The sequence below is a fragment of the Nerophis lumbriciformis genome, linkage group LG12 (assembly GCF_033978685.3).
Source record: "Nerophis lumbriciformis linkage group LG12, RoL_Nlum_v2.1, whole genome shotgun sequence".
Taxonomy (NCBI): Eukaryota; Metazoa; Chordata; class Actinopteri; order Syngnathiformes; family Syngnathidae; genus Nerophis; species Nerophis lumbriciformis.
In genome coordinates, this window is record NC_084559.2 from 24,783,341 (window position 1) to 24,805,424 (window position 22,084).

The window sequence follows — 22,084 nt, forward strand, 5'->3', positions numbered from 1 at the left end:
TAATAATATAAACCAAGTCATTGTATTTCATTTAGGATTATTTCATATCTTCATTTAAATAAAAATATAGTTTTATCTTTTTTAGATACAGTCAATAAATAATGTGAACATATATCATAACATGGAAATTTAAGAGAACGTGTTGTGAATGAGGATGCTTGTGGACTGGGAATTGTTTTATTTTTTTTTACACATTTTTATTGTAAAAAAAAAAACAGTTTTTCCAACGTATTAAATTTTAGACAATTTCTCTTCTTGGTTATTATTTCTCCGGCTGTAGAAAAGACCCGCTCACAGGGCACAGAGGAGGCGTCAGTGCGACACAGTTTGCGTATCAGTCACGTGACCGAAACAGCTCATGATCGGTCGGTCACGTGACTTTCTAAAAGCGGTACGCGCACCGACACAGGGTTTTGCTCTACGAGCTCGACGCATGCGCCGATGCATCGGTGTTGCCGGACCCACCACAAAGTGTACGTAAACAAATATAAGTGCATTGGCAATTATGTAATATTATGCGACCAATCCTTCTACATTTGTATTAACTAGAGATGTCTGATAATATCGGGCTGCTGATATTATCGGCCGATAAATGCTTCAAAATGTAAAATAGGAAATTATCGGTATCGGTTTCAAAAAGTAACATTTATGAATTTTTAAAATGTTGCTGTGTACACCTTGAAGGCACTGCCTTTGCGTGCCGGCCCAATCACATAATATCTACGGCTTTTCACACACACAAGTGAATGCAAGGCATACTTGGTCAACAGATGGTGGCCGTATAAACAACTTTAACACTGTTACAAATATGCGTCACACTGTGAACCCACACCAAACAAGAATGACAAACACATTTCGGGAGAATATCCGCACCATAACACAACATAAACACAACAGAACAAATACCTAGAAACCCTTCCGGGACGCTACAATATACACCCCCCACTACCCCTACATGCTCCCCCGCTCACCTCAACCTCCTCATGCTCTCTCAGGGAGAGCATGTCCCAAATTCCAAGCTGCTGTTTTGAGGCATGTTAAAAAAAATAATGCACTTTGTGACTTCAATAATAAATATGGCAGTGCCATGTTGGCATTTTTTTTTCCATAACTTGAGTTGATTTATTTTGGAAAACCTTGTTACATTGTTTAATGCATCCAGCGGGGCATCACAACAAATTTAGGCATAATCTGTTAATTCCACGACTGTATATATCGGTAGCGGTTGATATTGGAATCGGTAATTAAGAGTTGGACAATATCAGAATATCTGTTATCGGCAAAAAAGCCATTATCGGACATCTCTAGTATTAACATATGACTGATATCACTGTTGTAAGCGGCCCTCTGAGGGCAATCATATGTGGCCCTCGATTAAAATGAGTTTGACACGCCTAAGATGGATCAGTATCTTACGTTTTTTTTTCACTTATGCATGTTTGATAATTGCCATTCTTTATTTTCTTTCCTTCTTCTATAGTCTGCAACCGGGTCACAGATCATTCCCTGACCTTTTTCAATTTTTTACTTATGTATGTTTGATAATTGCCATTCTTTTTCTTTCCTCCTTCTAGTCTGTAACCGGGTCACAGATCATTCCCTGACCTTTTTCAAGCGTTGCGGGAGCATCTGCCAGATCGACCTTCGCTTCTGCAAGCAGGTGACCAAGACGGCGTGCGAGCGGTTCATCGCCGAGATGTCCGTCAGCGTCCCGTTCAGACTGAAGGAGGACAAACTGCTGCAAAAAGCCAGCTAGTCCACAATGACCAAATGGATTGGAAGACAATTTGCACTTACTGGGGACATTTTTTTTTTTTTTTGGCATACCGGAGACGGCCTGCGATGGATCTGGAAATGGACGTGACTAGCATGCGTCGGTGTGGACTTTTTTATTTCTCTAAAAACGTGCTTGGTTGTTTTCATGACGTTCCTTCAATATTTGAAAGCAGTATTTTTATACAAACATGTTTACTGTGTGTGCCAACCTCCCAGCTTTCAAAATCTTGTTTTGACACGAGGACACTTAACGTCTTTCTAACAAAAAGAACATGTACAGTACATATAAAACATGGATTTAAGTTATGATAAAAGTTCCTGCATATGCAGGATGTATTTCACTAATGGAGTCCACCGACTCCTTCACTTGTCATCAGTTTTTGTGTTGTGGTTGATGGGATTCCCTGACATTTTACACATGTATTTATTTTTTCCTACAGTTTGTATTTATTCAAGCGTTCGAGTAACCCGTCTTTTGAGATAGCAGGATCAAATATTTTATCCAAAAAGAAGCAAAAAGTAGTTGGAAGCCGACGAAACAAATTGAGCACTGATTTTTACACGACATTATCTGTTTAAAAATAAGCAACGATGTGTAAATATTTCACTTTTGAAATTACTCCATGCAGTCGGTGTTGTGTTATTGGTGTTGTCTTGTGTTGTGATGAACCTGCTATCACCTCAGGAGAATCATGGTTATATTTGTAAATTCAGAAAAACTGATATGCATTAAAATACTTGCATTTGTACCATCACCTTGTTTTTCTGCTGTCAAAAAGAAACTGCACTCGACACCAACTTGAATTAAGTCTTTTAATTATTAAAATAAAACAGTCCCAAATACAAAGACAAAAAAATGGTTGCAATCCAAAGGAAAAGTGCGACCTGCTCTGATGCGGTTAAAAGGGTTAATAATGTCTAATAGCAGCATTTGTGGAGGTAATAAAGTTCAGAGCTGGATAACACGGAATTCTGAGAGGTTGAAAAGGGTGGAAGGAAAAAACAAGCAGATTATATCCACTCAAGAAAAACAGTAATTCCAATCCAAGGGACATGTCAGTCATTTTACTATACACAAGTGAAATCAAATGGAAAAAAAATATATAGCTATTTACATCTCATATGCATTACAATATACATTAGCAAGTTATATCACTTAACATTTATCGTTACAGAAAATTAAAAAAATAATACACTTCATTCCACTTCTTACAGTAGACAAAACACATTCAGATTATATCCAGTTGCACTAGAAAAGAGCAAAGATGGTGAAGTTGAGTTTAGCACCGAGTTTTGTCTCCGGCGTGGCGACAACGGAGAAGATGAATATTGCTGTAATGATGTTGAGAAAAGAAGTGCAAACACACGCTGCCTTTTATTGGTCATTCATGGAGTTAGTTAGTGGGCTGCAGGACACAACGTGAGCATTCAATAATTAGTAAACATGCTGTTTTAGCCTCCCGCGGTGCTCTTGAAGTCGAGTGAGCGAAACGTCCTGCTAAAAAGTGGAAGAATGTGATGGGGTGAGAAGCTCCGCCCATTGTTTGGCACCGTTTGCGTACCGTCGGTTGTTACTAAGATACAGTATTTTTCGGACTATAAGTCGCTGTTTTTTTCATAGTTTGGCCGGGGGTGCGATTTATACTCAGGAGCGACTTATGTGTGAAATTATTAACACATTACCGTAAAATATCAAATAATATTATTTAGCTCATTCACGAAGAGACTAGACATAAAAGATTTAATGGGATTTAGTGATTAGGAGTGACAGATTGTTTGGTAAACGTATAGCATGTTCTATATGTTATAGTTATTTGAATGACTCTTACCATAATATGTTACGTTAACATACCAGGCACGTTCTCAGTTGGTTATTTATGCCTCATATAACGTACACTTATTCAGCCTGTTGTTCACTATTCTTTATTTTAAAGGCCTACTGAAACCCACTACTACCGACCACGCAGTCTGATAGTTTATATATCAATGATGAAATCTTAACATTGCAACACATGCCAATACGGCCGGGTTAGCTTACTAAAGTGCTATTTTAAATTTCGCGCGAAATATCCTGCTGAAAACGTCTCGGTATGATGACGCGGGCACGTGACGTCACGGATTGTAGAGGACATTTTGGGACAGCATGGTGGCCAGCTATTAAGTCGTCTGTTTTCATCGCAAAATTCCACAGTATTCTGGACATCTGTGTTGGTGAATCTTTTGCAATTTGTTCAATGAACAATGGAGACAGCAAAGAAGAAAGCTGTAGGTGGGAAGCGGTGTATTGCGGTCGACTGCAGCAACACAAACACAGCCGGTGTTTCATTGTTTACATTCCCGAAAGATGACAGTCAAGCTTTACCATTGGCCTGTGGAGAACTGGGACAACAGAGACTCTTACCAGGAGGACTTTGAGTTGGATGCGCAGACACGGTACCGTGAGTACGCATGCAGCTGCGGCTTCCAAACATTTGATCGCTTGCCTGTACGTGCGTGCCGCTATGTGCATGTCACGTACGTAACTTTGGGGAAAAATATGTGCTGTACGAACTTTGGGGAGGTGAACGGTACTTTGGGCTGTGGGATTGAGTGTGTTGTGCAGGTGTTTGAGTTGTATTGGCGGGTTATATGGACGGGAGGGGGGAGGTGTTTGTTATGCGGGATTAATTTGTGGCATATTAAATATAAGCCTGGTTGTGTTGTGGCTAATAGAGTATATATATGTCTTGTGTTTATTTACTGTTTTAGTCATTCCCAGCTGAATATCAGGTCCCACCCGCCTCTCACAGCATCTTCCCTATCTGAATCGCTCCCACTGCCCTCTAGTCCTTCACTCTCACTTTCCTCATCCACAAATCTTTCATCCTCGCTCAAATTAATGGGGAAATCGTCACTTTCTCGGTCCGAATCGCTCTCGCTGCTGGTGGCCATGATTGTAAACAATGTGCAGATGTGAGGAGCTCCACAACCTGTGACGTCACGCTACTCGTCTGCTACTTCCGGTACAGGCAAGGCTTTTTTATCAGCGACCAAAAGTTGCAAACTTTATCGTCGATGTTCTCTACTAAATCCTTTCAGCAAAAATATGGCAATATCGCGAAATGATCAAGTATGACACATAGAATGGACCTGCTATCCCCGTTTAAATAAGAAAATTGCATTTCATTAGGCCTTTAAATTGCCTTTCAAATGTCTATTCTTGGTGTAGGGTTTTATCAAATAAATTTCCACAAAAAATGCGACTTATACTACAGTGCGACTTATACTGTATATGTTTTTTTCCTTCTTTATTATGCATTTTCGGCCGGTGCGACTTATACTCCGAAAAATACGATAGTGATATTGTTATTAGTAGCGCGAATGCCGACAAACTATTTTTAGCGGCAACGTGATCACTACCGCGTGTCCTTATGTTTACATCATCGAGTGGTGTGCCGTTTCCTCGCTTCCCTGCTCCTTTGAAGTTTATTGTAGATCATAAATCATGCTTCTCACCTGGAAAGTAGATGGCTGAGAATGTAATCCGACAAGTTGGCACACTTTGACAGCCATTTAGGAGCCAGAACTTGCGAGAACGACACGAAAAGTCGCTTTGTCCCCGCCACCTCCCCACGCAGTTTCGAGACGATTGAGTAATTTTCATCTGAACAGGAATATATGAACATGCCCGCAGTCATCATCCTAATGACCGCAGACATTGTACAGTAAGTCTGTAAGTGAAGTTTTACTGTTTGTTGGCTCTCATAAATTCTTTATTATGCATTTACGGCCGGTGCGACTTATACTCCGGAGCGACTTATAGTCTGAAAAATACGATAATGTGAATGACTGGAGGGAAGAATGTTTACTGGAAAGAATAGAAGATATTTCTCCAATGAGGAGCATTAATGAAGATGGAAGCAAGGTACCGTCTGAGTGCGTTAGGACTTGAAGACATGCACGGCCCGCACCACGTACTGCCTGCAGATGGGGCACTCGCTCATCCTCTTGCCGCACTTTGTGCACGTCACCATGTGGCCGCACTCCAGCAGAACGCAGTCGATCGCGGCGTCCATGCAGATCCTGCACAGGTTCTCGTCGCGGAACATCAGCGGGTTCTTCTCGCCGTCTGCAAAAAACCAAAAGGAAAAAATGCTTGTGAGGGGTTTTTGTGGTCACAAATGGCGACGGTCATTTTGGTGGACCGCGATGAGAAATGAATGGCTGATTTGTAAGAATACGGCAGTACCTCAACTTAACCTCTTAAGGCCCAAGCTGTTTGTTTACATGATTTTTTATTTCTCTTTGCTATTTGGGCTTATTGGACCCTTATTAGAATAAAAACTAAAAATCATCTTTTGATATGATGTACTTAGTCCATAAGTACACAAACGTGTACTTCATGTGTCGTGACATGCTAATTCTTATTTTTACACTTTTGTTTTTCCAAATTTAATTGTATGTTATACTCTTCTGACACCACCAGATAGCAGTATAAGTGTCCATATAAGCGGCATAAGACAGAAAAATGAGACAGAAAAAGAAGTGGCATAAAACACAAGTTATACATGTACACAAACTACGGTGAGTTCAAGGACCGCCAAAGTTAGTAGGACAAAACGGCGCTCGCCAAATACTCGAATCAGTGAAGCATGTTTAATATAAACAGTGTGCTTTATAACAATTAGGGAGGTTTGTGTCATGTTTGTCCTCCTACAGAAACCAAATTAAAACAAAAAATATATTTTTTCCCCTCATCTTTTTCCATTTTTCACACATTTTTGAAAAAGCTCCAGAGAGCCACTAGGGCGGCGCTAAAGAGCCGCATGCGGCTAGAGTGCCGCGGGTTGCCGATCCCCGGTCTAGTATAAATACATGTTTCTACATTATGAGAGCCCTCTAGACCAGTTCTTATCAAACTGTGGTATGTCTATTACTAGTGGTACACCACAGAAACAATTGATTAAAGTACAGTGTTTTATTTTCATATATTCAAACACAGTTACTGTTTAAACTGTGTGTAATGTTACAGTGGCCAAAATATCAATATAAAATATAATTTTTTTTATATCTTAATGAATATTTAGCCCTATTACACTACTGTATTTTAATGTTAGTCATGATGGTGGTACTTGGAGAGCCACGTTTTTTCTGAGGTGGTACTTGGTGAAAACAGTTTGAGAACCACTGACCTGGACAATAAATAACGACCTTTAGTCCCCTGTACACACCTTTAAACAAATATAGTAAAGCTGCCCGAGGTTGAGTCAATCAGTGGCCACAATACTGTACAGAGCACTCTGCTTGCTATGGTCTCCTCTAGTGGGTAATGCTACTGCAGTGTTAAAGGTAAAGTCCCAATGATAGTCACACACACACTAGGTGTGGTGAAATGATCCTCTGCATTTGACCCGTCTCTATGTTCCCCCCATGGGAGGTGAGGGGAGCAGTGAGCAGCAGCGGTGGCCACGCTCGGGAATCATTTAGTGATTTGACTCCCAATTCCAACCCTTGATGCTGAGTGCCAAGCAGGGATGCAATGGGTCCCATTTTTATAGTCTTTGGTATGAATTGGCCGGGGTTTGAACTCACGACCTTCCAGTCTCAGTGCGGACACTCTAACCACAAGGTTGATATTTTTTGTTCTTTTAGCCATTTTTATGCTTGTAAATGCTGAATTTAGGCCCAAAATGTTGTACAATATGCTTGAGAATTATAATTTTTTTTACAATTTGAAGCGCTCCAGACACCCCCGGGACCCCGGGAGGGACAAGCAGTAGAAAATGGATGGATGAAAGCCCAATGTGGCGAGGGACGCCCTGGAGAGTGGCCCCATGTTGGCTCTGTTTAAGGCCGGTCATACTGAGGTTCCCAGGACAACATTAAAGCAGTGACTTAATAGACAATAAACGCACAACACAGTTCATCATTACGAGCTTAAATTGTGGATGTGAACATTCTATGGTGGACAATTACCGTAAATCACATGCAGGAACACTGTGATAATACGCATGACAGGGTTTAATAACGATGGTGTTGATGAGGGGGACAGTAGATGGTGTTTTTAGGATGACACGGACCACAATTAGTAAACTTACCTCCAATGGCCCCATTGCAGATAGGAGGGGGGAAGGCCACCACTTTGGTGTGGGAGGAGAGATTTGAGCAACATTTAGAAAAAGACGTTGCTCCGTTTGTGCTTTAGCTTTAGATTTGCTTTTTGGAAAAAGTAGGATGAAGGCAAACTCACACGGGCGCTTACCTTTGGTTACAGTACTGCTCACATTTTCCACTGCAAGAAAATGAAAAAAATACAAATGTAATGTTTTACCAAAATGTAAATATCCACTTTGATACAGATCAAAAGGTGCACTTACAGGTAAAAGCCAGTAAATTAGAATATTTTGAAAAACTTGATTTATTTCAGTAATTGCATTCAAAAGGTGTAACTTGTACATTATATGTATTCATTGCACACAGACTGATGCATTCACATGTTTATTTCATTTAATTTTGATGATTTGAAGTGGCAACAAATGAAAATCCAAAATTCCGTGTGTCACAAAATTAGAATATTACTTAAGGCTAATACAAAAAAGGGATTTTTAGAAAAGTATGAAAATGAAAAATATGAGCATGTACAATACTCAATACTTGGTTGGAGCTCCTTTTGCCTCAATTACTGCGTTAATTGTGTGCAGGCACCAAGTCCTGTTGGAACTTGAAATCTCCATCTCCATAGAGCAGGTCAGCAGCAGGAAGCATGAAGTGCTCTAAAACTTGCTGGTAGACGGCTGCGTTGACCCTGGAGCTCAGGAAACAGAGTGGACCGACACCAGCAGATGACATGGCACCCCAAACCATCACCCAACCATGCAAATTTTGCATTTCCTTTGGAAATCGAGGTCCCAGAGTCTGGAGGAAGACAGGAGAGGCACAGGATCCACGTTGCCTGAAGTCTAGTGTAAAGTTTCCACCATCAGTGATGGTTTGGGGTGCCATGTCATCTGCTGGTGTCGGTCCACTCTGTTTCCTGAGATCCAGGGTCAACGCAGCCGTCTACCAGCAAGTTTTAGAGCACTTCATGCTTCCTGCTCTATGGAGATGGAGATTTCAAGTTCCAACAGGACTTGGCGCCTGCACACAGCGCAAAATCTACCCGTGCCTGGTTTACGGACCATGGTATTTCTGTTCTAAATTGGCCCGCCAACTCCCCTGACCTTAGCCCCATAGAAAATCTGTGGGGTATTGTGAAAAGGAAGATGCAGAATTCCAGACCCAAAAACGCAGAAGAGTTGAAGGCCACTATCAGAGCAACCTGGGCTCTCATAACACCTGAGCAGTGCCAGAAACTCATCGACTCCATGCCACGCCGCATTAACGCAGTAATTGAGGCAAAAGGAGCTCCAACCAAGTATTGAGTATTGTACATGCTCATATTTTTCATTTTCATACTTTTCAGTTGGCCAACATTTCTAAAAATCCCTTTTTTGTATTAGCCTTAAGTAATATTCTAATTTTGTGACACACGGAATTTTGGATTTTCATTTGTTGCCACTTCAAATCATCAAAATTAAATGAAATAAACATTTTAATGCATCAGTCTGTGTGCAATGAATAAATATAATGTACAAGTTACACCTTTTGAATGCAATTACTGAAATAAATCAAGTTTTTCAAAATATTCTAATTTACTGGCTTTTACCTGTATATGCAAAATATAACTACCCTATATTTCGGACTATAAGACGCATTTGAAATCCTTCAATTTTTTTAAAAAATCGACAGTGCGCCTTACAACCCGGTGCGCCTAATGTATGTATTAATTCTAGTTGTGCTTACCGACTTTGAAACTATTTTTTGGTACATGGTGAAATGATAAGGGATACCAGTACATGGCAGTCATACGTGTGCACTGCAGGTTGACGACGCCTGTTCAATAAACGACGGTAGCAAGTACCTTTAAGCAAGAAGGACCAAAACGTATTGTAGATCTTTTATTGAGAATATAGAACATTACGCACGGTGCTCAAAAATCTGTCAAAATGTTTTATTACGACTTTGGTAAGCTACACACCGCTTCATGGAACACGGCGCAATACGTCTACCGTAGCCAGATGTACTATGCTTCAACATACGAGTATTATTATGTGTGTGTGTATAAGGACCCCAAAATGGCACCTATTAGAAGACATATCATCTGGCGTTTTGTTTGGCGTCATGCAAAAAACAACTTTTCTTACCTATTGGTTATTTGTTGATGTCTATTTGGGATCTGCATAAGTCCCGAAAATGTGTGCGTGTCTGCCATTGTAGCCTGTGGCGTAGTCAATAAGCCCATTCCCTTTCTCTATCCTCATGTTGTGGGGCATTCATCCTCCGCTGTTGCCATTTCTTATACAAAGTAGCGTATAGTTCAAACTAGAGATGTCCGATAACGGCTTTTTTGCCGATATCCGATATTCCGATATTGTCCAACTCTTAATTACCAATTCCGATATCAACCGATACAGATATATACAGTCGTGGAATTAACACATTATTATGCCTAATTTTGTTGTGATGCCCCGCTGGATGCATTAAACAATGTAACAAGGTTTTCCAAAATAAATCAACTCAAGTTATGGAAAAAAATGCCAACATGGCACTGCCATATTTATTATTGAAGTCACAAAGTGCATTATTTTTTTTAACATGCCTCAAAACAGCAGCTTGGAATTTGGGACATGCTCTCCCTGAGAGAGCATGAAGAGGTTGAGGTGGGCGGGGTTGTATATTGTAGCGTCCCGGAAGAGTTAGTGCTGCAAGGGGTTCTGGGTATTCGTTCTGTGGTGTTTATGTTGTGTTACGGTGCGGATGTTCTCCCAAAATGTGTTTGTCATTCTTGTTTGGTGTGGGTTCACAGTGTGGCGCATATTTGTAACAGTGTTAAAGTTGTTTGTACGGCCACCCTCAGTGTGACCTGTATGGCTGTTGACCAAGTATGCCTTGCATTCACTTGTGTGTGTGAAAAGCCGTAGATGTTATGTGACTGAGCTGGCATGCAAAGGAAGTGCCTTTAAGGTTTATTGGCGCTCTGTACTTCTCCCTACGTCCGTGTACACAGCTGTGTTTTAAAGACATAAATTTTACTTTTTGAAACCGATAATTTTGAAACCGATACCGATCATTTCCGATATTACATTTTAAAGCATTTATCGGCCAATAATATCGGCAGTCCGATATTATCTGACATCCCTAGTTCAAAATTATTTGTCAGTAGCCTCGCTATGGAAGCGTTAAGAACTACAACAAAAGATGACGGAGTGAAGACGCTGTCAAAGTGGAGCCACGTAAATAAGACCCGCCAACAAACCGGCGCATCGCGACGAGACGGTCATAAAGGAACATAATCTTTGTAACATTTTGATTAAATAACCACCAATACATGTAATGTAGACCACAAGGAAATGTTTTAAATGAAGAAAAAAACAGTGTGACCACTTTAATGTGCCTATTAATCCGATGCTCCTTATGTATGAAAATAGACCCGTTCATCGACAGTGCGCCTTATAGTCTAGTGCACCATGTGTTCCACAAATACAGTAATAGTATAGTGTCTTAAGATCATACAATAAGGCAGGGCTAGTCTACTGGCGGCCCGCGTCCCAAATCCGGCCCGGGAATGACATCATACCAGCCGCCGAGTTCAGTTCCATCCAGTTGCATTGACATTTTAACCTTGCTAGCAAAAATGGAACACTGGGGTCCAAACTTGTGATTTACATAATTGAGGCATACCTAAAGGCACCCCTCCAATAAGGCACCCCTCAAAGTTTTTCCTAATGTGATTTATGTAACTAAGGTGTTGCTGCTAGCTTGTTTACTTCAGATGCAGTCAGTAGTCATTTGTTCTTCAGTGATACTAATGGTGTTCCTCAAGGTTCTATTTTAGGTCCTCTCTTTTTCATCATTTGGGCTATTCAACTGGTGGTTCGCGAGTGCAGTTGAAAAAACTTAGGAGAGACTTACATTTTTGCAGAAGATTCTTAAAGTAGCAAAGCCCTCCTGTAGCTCTGATAAAATTAAAAATCAAATGTCTACTGCAGAGGACGCTGGTTCTATTAAGTATACAAAATAAGACTATTAGCAATTAGAGAAGTCTGGGCCCCTCGGTCGGTCCTTATCTTTCTGAAAATGTGGCTCCCAAAACAATGTTGTTGAATATCCTCCCAATAATGCAAGTGTCATGTGTTGCAAAAAATTAAGGTGCAGAAATTGTCAACCAAATCAAATTATAGTGTATTCTATAGTTAAAAATAGAAAGAGGGGTTGTTCTGAGTAACCAAAAAAATACCCACGCGATTTCCTGTTCTCCTCAGTCTCTCTGTAAAGTCTGCTGACTCGCTCCACCAGCTCCCACTTCTCGCAGCACCCTGAATAGTTGACAAAGTTCCGAGCCAGGATCTCCTTCAGCTGCCTGACAGAGAGGCCTTCAATGTCCCTCAGGCTGGAGATGTCCGTGAGAGATGCTCTGAGCCGACGGCGCGCCTGAGGACTCGTCTGTAGCGTTAAAAAAAAGGAGGCGGCTTGTGAGCCGCGGACAAATATCCTCTTTTGCGCGAAAGCAATTGTGTCAAAAAACTACTCATGCATTTGCATTAACATTACCTCAGGTGTGTTATCACTAGGATCCAAGTTTAGGAGTGACACCGATGTTGCATCACCAATGTCCTGCATCAGAACAAAGAGCACATATTCAGTATGTGCAAGAAAACACACTGATGATGCCAGTGATGTCTTTAGTACAACAATGGCTGTCTGCTTTCATTCATAGAAAGGCTTACTGGTCCCAAATCAGGCTAAGTTTGCATATATACACTGAACCACATAACATACAGAATACAGAAAACATACACATGACGGAGTCAATTAATAAATGACTATTTGACATCCCTTTTACGTTTACTAAAAACAGGAAGTGGTACCTTCATAGTTATAATAGTGTTTCTCACCTTCTATATCAAAGTGCTGACACATGCAACCTCCTTTATTCCCATTGTGGCTTATTTTGCAGTCAATTAAAAAAAGCACAGAGACTGAGTCATCAACGCGTGGGTTTCTTTGTTTGGGTACTATACTCCGCAGATTCTGATTGATATGCAGATGGAAAACAAACTACAATGGAACCTTGATTTACAAACCGCAGACTGAATAAAAATATGCTCTGTTGTACGGACCTTTTCTCAGTGTACAATTGTTTCATCCATCCATTGTGAGAGGGCTTATCAATCTCCGGTGCTCATTCAGTCGGCACAGCAGTGCAGTCGTTAGCTACTTAGCTCCTTTGTGTACTTTTTAACTGCTGTTTAGCCTTTTTACAGCTTTTGTCTAGATTTGCTATCTCAATAGGAGTCTAAAGAAAGCAATAGACAAGCGATGTGGTTTGAAACATTCAAAAGGTATTCACAGCGCTGTCGAGACTGTCTCCTCAACCATTCTGCAGCTGCATGTCACAAACATTACCAACAAGGTAAAATGGATTTAATTGGTTATTCCTAATCATTGTTGCGACCTGGATGTTAAAGTTAAGGAGTTTTTTTTATTTCAAACTGTGAGTGCACCACAGGGCTAGTGACTGTGTGTGTGCATGTCGTCAAGGTGGCTGCAAAAGTGCAAACAAGGAGGACAGTCTCGCTACTTGTTGTTGTTTTGGCTTTGTTCTTCCTCATCATTGATGTAAAAGTTAAGGATTTTTGTGATTTCAAACTGTGAGTGCACCACAGGGCTAGTGACAGTGACACACACTGAGTGTGTGTGTGTGTGTGTGTTGACAGGACGGCTGCAAAAGTGCAAACAAGGAGGAAAATCGAGCTAGTTGTTGTTGTTTTGGCAATACTATTAAATAGAAAGCTGATCCATAACCTCCTTGTTATGTTTGTTTGATATACAGTACTGCATAGCGCTTTATATTGAGTTCTAAAATATGGACTTTGTCAAAACTGGAAACTATTATTCACATTTACAGTTCCTTGTGGATAATTTTTTTATTGTGTTTTAATTTTTAGACTTTTTCTATCTACGAACCGTGTTCAGGAAAGCATTTAAGTTTGTAAATAGAGGTTTCCCTTTGGTTTGTTAAGCACAATGTCAGGCTATATGAGAATCCTAGTGTACGAAAAGCGTGGCAAGATTTTGGCAGAATGGTATGAGAAGTTTGGCGTAGGAATACCGAGGTATCGCTTTATGTGTTACTGATCAGGTGGTTATTATTGCTGCTTCAATTCCCAGATTGATTTCCAGTCATACAGCAGCAACTTCCACTATGGTCAGTTAAAGAAATCATTGTTTTATGATTGTTATCTCTTTTTTTATTGGTCCAGTCCTCCTCAAATCGTGGGGCTTTCCCTGCTGACCTAAGGAACAAGCTTTTTTTTGCAGTACTAGAATATGCACGTTGTGCTTGGCTTCACTGTGGGAGATGAGGAAAGACTGGTGTGTTGTTTTCTTTAAGGTTCATAAGGATACAATGTTATGCAGAGGTGTACTTTTAACAATGTTATTGACATATGGTACTATTTATAGTTGCAGTTGAGAGTGGGGGTGCTCAAAATATTTCCTACTTTTAGGGGAGATGTAACAGAAAATAATTGGTAAGCACTTTATGAGCCTAACCTTGGCAAAGACATGCGTTCAAATGAACGCTAGTTTCCATGTCAGTTATTGATTTTGCTGGTGAAAAATGTTTCCGCCTTCAGTGCTTTGTGAAGTTACAATAAAAAAGAATGAATGTGCTGACCTCGTTGGTATCAGAACTATCACTCCTGCTGAGAGGCTCCTCTTGAGAGGCAGCGAGTGCGGACAGCTCCGAGGCAGACTGTGTGGTCGAAGGGGGCGGCGTGTACAGGGATCGCGAGTGCAGGCTACTTGTGTCGGGCTCGTCCTCTCCTTCGCTGCCTTGGTGACAGAGCACCAGGTCCACCAGGTCTTCTTTTTCCCTGCAAGTGTCTGTTGGGACGTTGTGGAGCAGCAAGTACTGCCGCAGGTCCCTGACCTTCAGTCGCATGAGCCGCGGCCGCTGGAAGGATGTTGCCTTCAGCAAATGACACGTGGCACAGATGCGCACATTCTCCAGAAGCACGGAGCACAGAGAGCAGTAGCTCTTCTTGCAGTCGCTACAAATGTGCTGAAAAGAAAAAGAGACCAGTGTTGGAAATTGGACATACAGTTGCGGTTAGAAATGTACATGCACATCATCATGTTGGAAGAGTGGTTAACATGTCTGCCTTGCAGTCAGGAGATCTGGGTTCAAATGTACAGAGCACTTAACCAGGTGAGGGCTGTTGTAAAAAAATACAAATATGACCAAAAAACCCTATTTAATCACTAAAAGAATGTCAGTTGAAAGAGATATCATTATAAAGTATTTGTATCTATATTTGTGCTTTACTGTATAGTTATTATGATATATGTTTTTGTTTTTAACATGTATGAAATAAACGATTACTACTACTACTCGGGCTGCACGGTTTTGGAAAAAAATGATTACCGGTAGCAATAATTTTTCTCTCGAAAATAGTGGCTGTGATTTTTACGTAAAAATTTATAAAACTGTGAAAATCACGAGTGAAACACAACATATAACTTCTAGACTGTCAATCAACATTCTTGTCCAAGGTGTCACACATTAAAACAATGTGCATAAATTTACTTTAAAAAAAACATTTGGCTTTCTGCAGACAGACTCTGAGATTTTGTCTACATCAAGCTCTTAAACTGAATCGATAAAAACTACAGCGTTTATAATGTAATAATAATAATGTCATAATAATTCAAGTAACCCTTTAAAAGGATAGTCATTTGTCATTATTGTATAATTCTTTACCATTGTAGTGTATATGGAAAGTAAATACTATTGCTATTCTAAATAAATCAACAAAAAAATTAAATAGACTCATTTCTGTAAGCAAAAAATTAACCTAATTAAATATTGAACATCTTCAAGTACCAGTAGAGTGAAAAAACAAGTTGCCTCTATATTGAAACTATTATCATATAAATATATATATATGGATATATATATATAGATGATATATGACACAAACGACTTACAAAGTTTGCGGATAAATAAATATGATCAAAATAGTATTATCTCACAGAGATTTCCCGAGCCATTTTGAGAGATAATGAAAAAGACATCCACGTGATCGCGTAATGTCGCGTTACGGAACCGGAGAGCCCTTCCCCATCAACAACATTGCTAATCAAGCAGACTTTGTGAGAGCCAATAACAATTATTTCGGAAAAAAATTATAATCCAGGACCTTATATTTTTGAGCCTGAGCACAAAGAGGATGAGCAATAAGATTTAGAAGCCGAGTGATGGATGCACTTTCATTGTGGCACTATAGCATCCGCAGCATTGTGAGGTGCTAAACATAAAAACTACCGGTAACCATAACAAACCAAAATAAAACAAACACTTACTGTAATATTTCCACTCTCGATGGGATGCCGACTGACGCGACGCTCACACAATTTCGTTTAGATGAAGATTCAATCACAATCCTCACGAAGGGTTAAAAAAAAGTTCCTGCAGGAAGCGTCTTTAGTCTACTTTGCCTTCTTGGGGACATGAAAGTCGCCCAGCCTGTCGGTCCATGGCCATATTTGTCTACTGCCAGGTGAGAGATGTATGAATTATAATGTAGAATTTACTTTTAGCAAGTTTAAGACGAAGCAGAAGCAGCTGTCGGCTCAGTGTGTCAACAATAGCAGCGTAAGCTAGCATTAGCTCACCGCTATCAATGCGCGGCTAAAATAGTCCGTCTGCGTTGCCGCTTCTAATAACAATGCTGCTCTTATTTGGTTCATTTTCAGGTCATGACATGTAAATGGAGTATAGTTAGCGCTTTCTAGATGTTAGAAATGAGCGCAACAGCAAACCCTCGATCTGTTCTATTAAGATCTTGAATGAATAAAAAAAAACAAGCGTATGTGTTCTTGTCTTACATAAGGATTGTGAATGATAAACAGCACATCTCTTTCCAATCTCTCCATCTACCGAGACAAAGATTGTGAATGACTAACAAGAGGGCTCACAGCGTTAAATAATACTGTTAAATAAATACGCACATGTGCTGAGAGCAATGCACTGTTTTTGAAGCAAGAGACGAACAAATGCGAGGCTCAACAATTCTGATTGGCAAACACGTCTGTCACTCAAATGCCTGTGACGGTGGAGAAAAAAAAACCTCAGCGTCTTGCGGCTATTCATTCCACTAATTAACACTTCAATGTCAATTAATTGTGCAGCCCTGACTACTACTACTTCCTATTCAGGTTCACGGGGAGATGGAGCATATCCCAGCTGACAAACATAAGGCACACCCATTCACACTTCCACCGAACGCATGCTGGCTGCATGGAAGTCAGCCAAGGTAACCACTTCACTCTCAGTGATTGCTGGAGGGCAGAACATGATTACCGTAAATATGTCTTTCCACAATGTGTAACTGAATATGCTTCGCCTTCCAAAAAGTATTACAGGCATGGAGTCAGGACCTACCTTCCTCCTGAAGACCGAGAAGGCCAGACCACAGGACTTGCACACAAGGCTGGGACTCCCTGAGCTGGTGGGCGGGTATGTGGAGTATCCTGCACTGGGTGCAAACCTAAAGGGTCCGGCGCCGGCCCCGAACCCTGGCTGCTGACCTCTGACGGCTCCAGTACCCATAACTTCATTCAGCAGACCGCAGCATGAAGCCCACACAGACGAAGCCCCTGCCTGATGTTTATAAAAGGAACAGATACAGTTCAGCTTTTCATGTACAGTTTATGTAATATGTTCAGTATGTGGATGAAAAAGAGAAAAAAACTACAGACGTTCATGACCGAGACAAAGCTTTCAGGCAGTCTCGGTCCCCCTGTTTGGTCTGGTCCTTTTTGTCCTGGACTGCGTTTACACTTGCGGATACAAACCATACTAGCAGCGCCAACGAACTAGAGTCCGTTTTAACCGAACCAAAAATTATAAGCCTCAACACCCTATTACAACATGCGCAAGTGTGACAGTATCAAATTCATTACTAACATCCATCCATCCATTTTTAAACTAAAAAAATATGCAACAAAAAGAGGCAAGCAATATATTGATAATGAATAAAGCAAAATACACTACGGTATATTGACAAAAATATTTGGCCACCTGCCTTGACTCACATATGAACTTGAAGTGCCATCCCATTCCTAACCCATAGGGTTCATTCAACATGATGTCGGTCCACCTTTTGCAGATATTACAGCTTAAACTCTTCTGGGAAGGCTGTTCACAAGGTTGCAGAGTGTGTTTATAGGAATTTTCCACCATTCTTCTGGTGAGGTCACACATTGATGTTGCTCGCTAAGGCCTGGCTCTCAGTCTCCTAAAGTAAAAGTTTCAACTACAATTCTAAATAAGATGTCAAAAGCAAACTGAAATCAAATACACACAGCTTAAAGATTGATCAATACCTATTTAAATTTAGTAATACATAAATATGATGATTTATCAAAATATAAAAGAAATATACCTGAACAGAACGCTCATGATGGTTACACCAAAAAGTAACGCTATGAATCGTGTTTTTCCATGTTTTTGGGGCATTTTTATGCTATTTCCAAGCATCTCCTTTTTATTATCGTTGATTTTAAATGGTCAAACTAATGCATATTATATATGCATGCCCTAGTAAACAAAAAAAAAGTCATATTTATTTTGATTGTTACATTTTGAAGTACATTTGTGCAGGTGGGTGCGAATGTACCCATTACCAGAGCTGTACACTCTAAGGTTATATTTCTCCTCTTTTGTTTGATTGATTGATTGAAACTTTTATTAGTAGATTGCACAGTGAAGTACATATTCCGTACAATTAACCACTAAAGGGTAACACCCCAATACGTTTTTCAACTTGTTTAATCGTTAATCAATTCATGGTAAAAATATATACTATCAGCATAATACAGTGGCAGCACGGTGGAAGAGGGGTTAGTGTGTCTGCCTCACAATGCGGAGGTCCTGAGTAGTCATGGGTTCAATCCCGGGCTCGGGATCTTTCTGTGTGGAGTTTGAATGTTCTCCCCGTGACTGCGTGGGTTCCCTCCGGGTACTCCGGCTTCCTCCCACCTCCAAAAACATGCACCTGGGGATAGGTTGATTGGCAACACTAAATTGGCCCTAGTGTGAATGTGAGTGGGAATGTTGTCTGTCTATCTGTGTTGGCCCTGCGATGAGATGGCGACTTGTCCAGGGTGTACCCCGCCTTCCGCCCGATTGTAGCTGAGATAGGCTCCAGCACCCCCCGCGACCCCGAAGGGAATAAGCGGTAGAAAATGGATGGATGGATGGAGCATAATACAGTCATCACATTTTGAGAAGAATTGTTGTACATTCTTGGGTTGCAGGTTAGTTTGCTTTACACATCATTTTAGCTGTTTGCAAATGCACCAAATCGTTGAAAACACGTGTTAGTAATTGCTATAAAGTGGAAAAAGAGAGGGATTAAATAAGCTCTGCTTCTTACTACTCCTTTTCGAATATGTTGTGAATAGAAATGCAAATGTATAAAACATGTGACGTATCATATTGTTGGGAAATGAACTTTAACCACCCAACATTAACGTCTCATAATAGCGAATTATAGATTAGACGACCTAAAGAGTTAAATAAACGCAATAATATACTAACATGAGTAACACTGCCACCGATACCAGAGACTCGGGTTACTTCGCTAATGCTAGCTAGCTAGCCCCGAGCAATCATCTTAAGCAGAAAGCGAAGCTATAAATGACACATAGTTTACATGAAAGTGCACCTTCATTTCGGCTCCGGCGTGTCTACTGGGTATGGAGAAGTTGACAATGTATTCATTGCAAGATGGAACGTCCTTTAAAAAGATGAAGTGTGTGGACACGTCTTTTTGTGATTATAGCATTAGACAGAGCGCTGAGACTTCTTCCTTGTTTTGGTTAAATAGGCAAAAAGACACAACGGAATAGTTTTTACTGCCATCTAGTGGATGTCTGGTAGGAGTGCAGCCATAACATTAGATAGATAGATAGATAGATAGATAGATAGATAGATAGATAGATAGATAGATAGATAGATAGATAGATAGATAGATAGATAGATAGATAGATAGATAGATAGATAGATAGATAGATAGATAGTACTTTATTGATTCCTTCAGGAGAGTTCACTCAGGAAAATTAAAATTCCAGCAGCAGTGTACAGAATTGAGATCGAATTTAAAAAGTGAAAAGTAAATAATGGGGGTATAAATGGAAACAAAATAGAAAAAATATTACAATAAGAACAAAAATAAAAAGCAACAATAAGAATAAAAACATAACAGTAAAATAAGAATATAACGAGAGAAACTAGAAATTAGTATTCAAATTAATTATTTTAACCTGACAGGATAAACTTTTATTTTCGTGACCAACATCATGTTTTGTTTAAGTTTATTTTTTTCTTAAAATTGCATTGTTTGACCTTTGGATTCTGACAAGAACATTTGGATGTTGGTCTTTTTTTAGTTTTCACACAAAAATACACAAAATACTGTGCACCCTTGTCATTAATCTGATACCCTGATGACAAGTCACGTAGGTATATAGAGGATAAAATGGAACACAATTAAATGATTTAACAAATCTATATAAATAAATAAAAAAGACTTTAATATGTAATTATCCATCCATCCATCCATCCATTTTCTACCACTTATTCCCTTTGGGGTCGAGGGGGCGCTGGAGCCTATCTCAGCTACAATCGGGCGGAATGCGGGGTACACCCTGGACAAGTCGCCACCTCATCGCAGAATATGTAATTAATACATTGCAGTGACGTGCAGTCACTAGAGGCAGGTGAGGCCCCGCCTCACCTGCCATCATGGAAAGAAAAAAAATGTAAAAAGAAAAAAAATGTATTAAATTGTTATATGTATGCAGTGATTATACTATAAAGTTATTTTCCATCTAACTTCACCAGTTTTAGATTATTTGTATTCAAAATCGCTGAATTTTCACATTTGCCATTCAAATCCTGAGAAGAGACGGTGCGGTGAACAGCAACCAGTTGAGGCACGTCACTCAGTGCCTCAACATGGACGGACTCGGCTAACTGCTGGCCTGCTGTGCAGTGAGACTGTATTGCTATATGAATTATATTATACATTTCCATAGTTTAGTTAGCTGAGGTATATAATGTACAGTGTATTTTGTCAACAACTGTATGTGTTTAACGTATTTCTTGTGCTGAGCGATCATAAAACGGCTGCAAAAGACGCACTGGCTGAGGCTCCAGTAACCCCGCCTCCTGCACCCCCGCTGTAGAATTGTTATATCAACTAAAGCCCACACTTAAACTTTCCACGTGCAAGATTGAATCTATTTAAAAAAGTTATTTCATAAGAATCCAAAAAGTGCAAAAACAGTAATGTTCGTGTTGGAGGAGTTGTGAATGACTGCAGGGCCACAACATTAGGTAAACCTGCAGACTGCAGGGGTATCTAATTCACAACTCCTCCAACATGAACATTATTGTTTTTGCACTTTTTGGCTTCTTATTAAATAACTTTTGTAACCTATTTTTATGGGCTTCCCTATTTGTGATGTTAAGTTCCTGTTATGCGCTGTTATACAGTATATGCCTTGAGCTCTTATTTTGAAGGCGCTAAGAGCGGAAGTCATGACATGGAGTGGAGCGGAGGTTTTTGAAAGATCGTAAATAAAGTGGTCCTCGTGTAAACTGGAGCCTCCGTGTTTGTTATTTTGTAGTTTCATACAGTATAGGCGACATTTATAAACCCTCGGTTACACTTTTTTTAAATAGATTCAATCTTGCACGTGGAAAGTTTAAGTGAGGGCTTTAGTTGTGGACTTCATTTATAAGTAAAGGTAAGACCATAATAACGTTTTTTTTTATTAAATGTGCTTTTTTGTGTGCTACAGTTTGTATGTGTAAAGTTAAAGTTAAGTTAAAGTACCAATGATTGTCACACACACACTAGGTGTAATGAAATGTGTCCTCTGCATTTGACCCATCCCCTTGTTCACCCCCTGGGAGGTGAGGGGAGCAGTGGGCAGCAGCGGCGCCGCGCCCGGGAATCATTTTTGGTGATTTAACCCCCAATTCCAACCCTTGATGCTGAGTGCCAAGCAGGGAAGAATGCTGGTATGAGCTTTTAAACATAACCCGTTAACTGCTGCCAATCAAATGGTAAATAAGATACTCTTTAGGGTTCATATGTTTGTAAATCTGACTGTGATGAAGTCAGTGCCTCACCAGCCATCAACCTCACCGCAC

General features: G+C 40.2%; 2 protein-coding genes across 9 annotated transcripts in view; one reads left to right on the forward strand and one right to left on the reverse strand.

The window, feature by feature from the left end:
- kdm2ba (lysine (K)-specific demethylase 2Ba) overlaps positions 1 to 2,782 on the forward strand; it is a 47,089-nt gene extending 44,307 nt beyond the window's left edge. For all 5 annotated transcript variants that reach the window (XM_061986152.1, XM_061986155.1, XM_061986156.1 and 2 more), the window contains one exon: positions 1,575 to 2,782. In XM_061986152.1, the coding sequence (XP_061842136.1) occupies positions 1,575 to 1,756 (182 nt within the window). In that variant the 3' untranslated portion in view covers positions 1,757 to 2,782. The remainder of the gene's footprint in view (positions 1 to 1,574) is intronic.
- A 1,702-nt stretch (positions 2,783 to 4,484) lies between these two features.
- Positions 4,485 to 19,730, reverse strand: rnf34a (ring finger protein 34a). 4 transcript variants are annotated; one of them, XM_061986158.2, is made up of 8 exons: positions 19,590 to 19,730; positions 17,303 to 17,521; positions 14,534 to 14,920; positions 12,406 to 12,468; positions 12,096 to 12,297; positions 8,006 to 8,047; positions 7,854 to 7,895; positions 4,485 to 5,884 (listed from the first exon to the last, which is right to left on the reverse strand). In XM_061986158.2, the coding sequence occupies exons 1-8, from the start codon at positions 19,593 to 19,595 to the stop codon at positions 5,697 to 5,699; spliced, it is 1,149 nt and encodes a 382-aa protein (XP_061842142.1). In that variant the 5' UTR covers positions 19,596 to 19,730; the 3' UTR covers positions 4,485 to 5,696. The 4 variants fall into 4 exon arrangements, with proteins under 4 accessions (XP_061842142.1, XP_061842143.1, XP_061842144.1 ...); XM_061986159.2 differs by having other exon boundaries at positions 4,486 to 5,884; positions 8,018 to 8,047; XM_061986160.2 differs by lacking the exon at positions 7,854 to 7,895 and having other exon boundaries at positions 4,486 to 5,884; positions 8,018 to 8,047.
- Between the last annotated feature and the right edge of the window lie 2,354 nt (positions 19,731 to 22,084).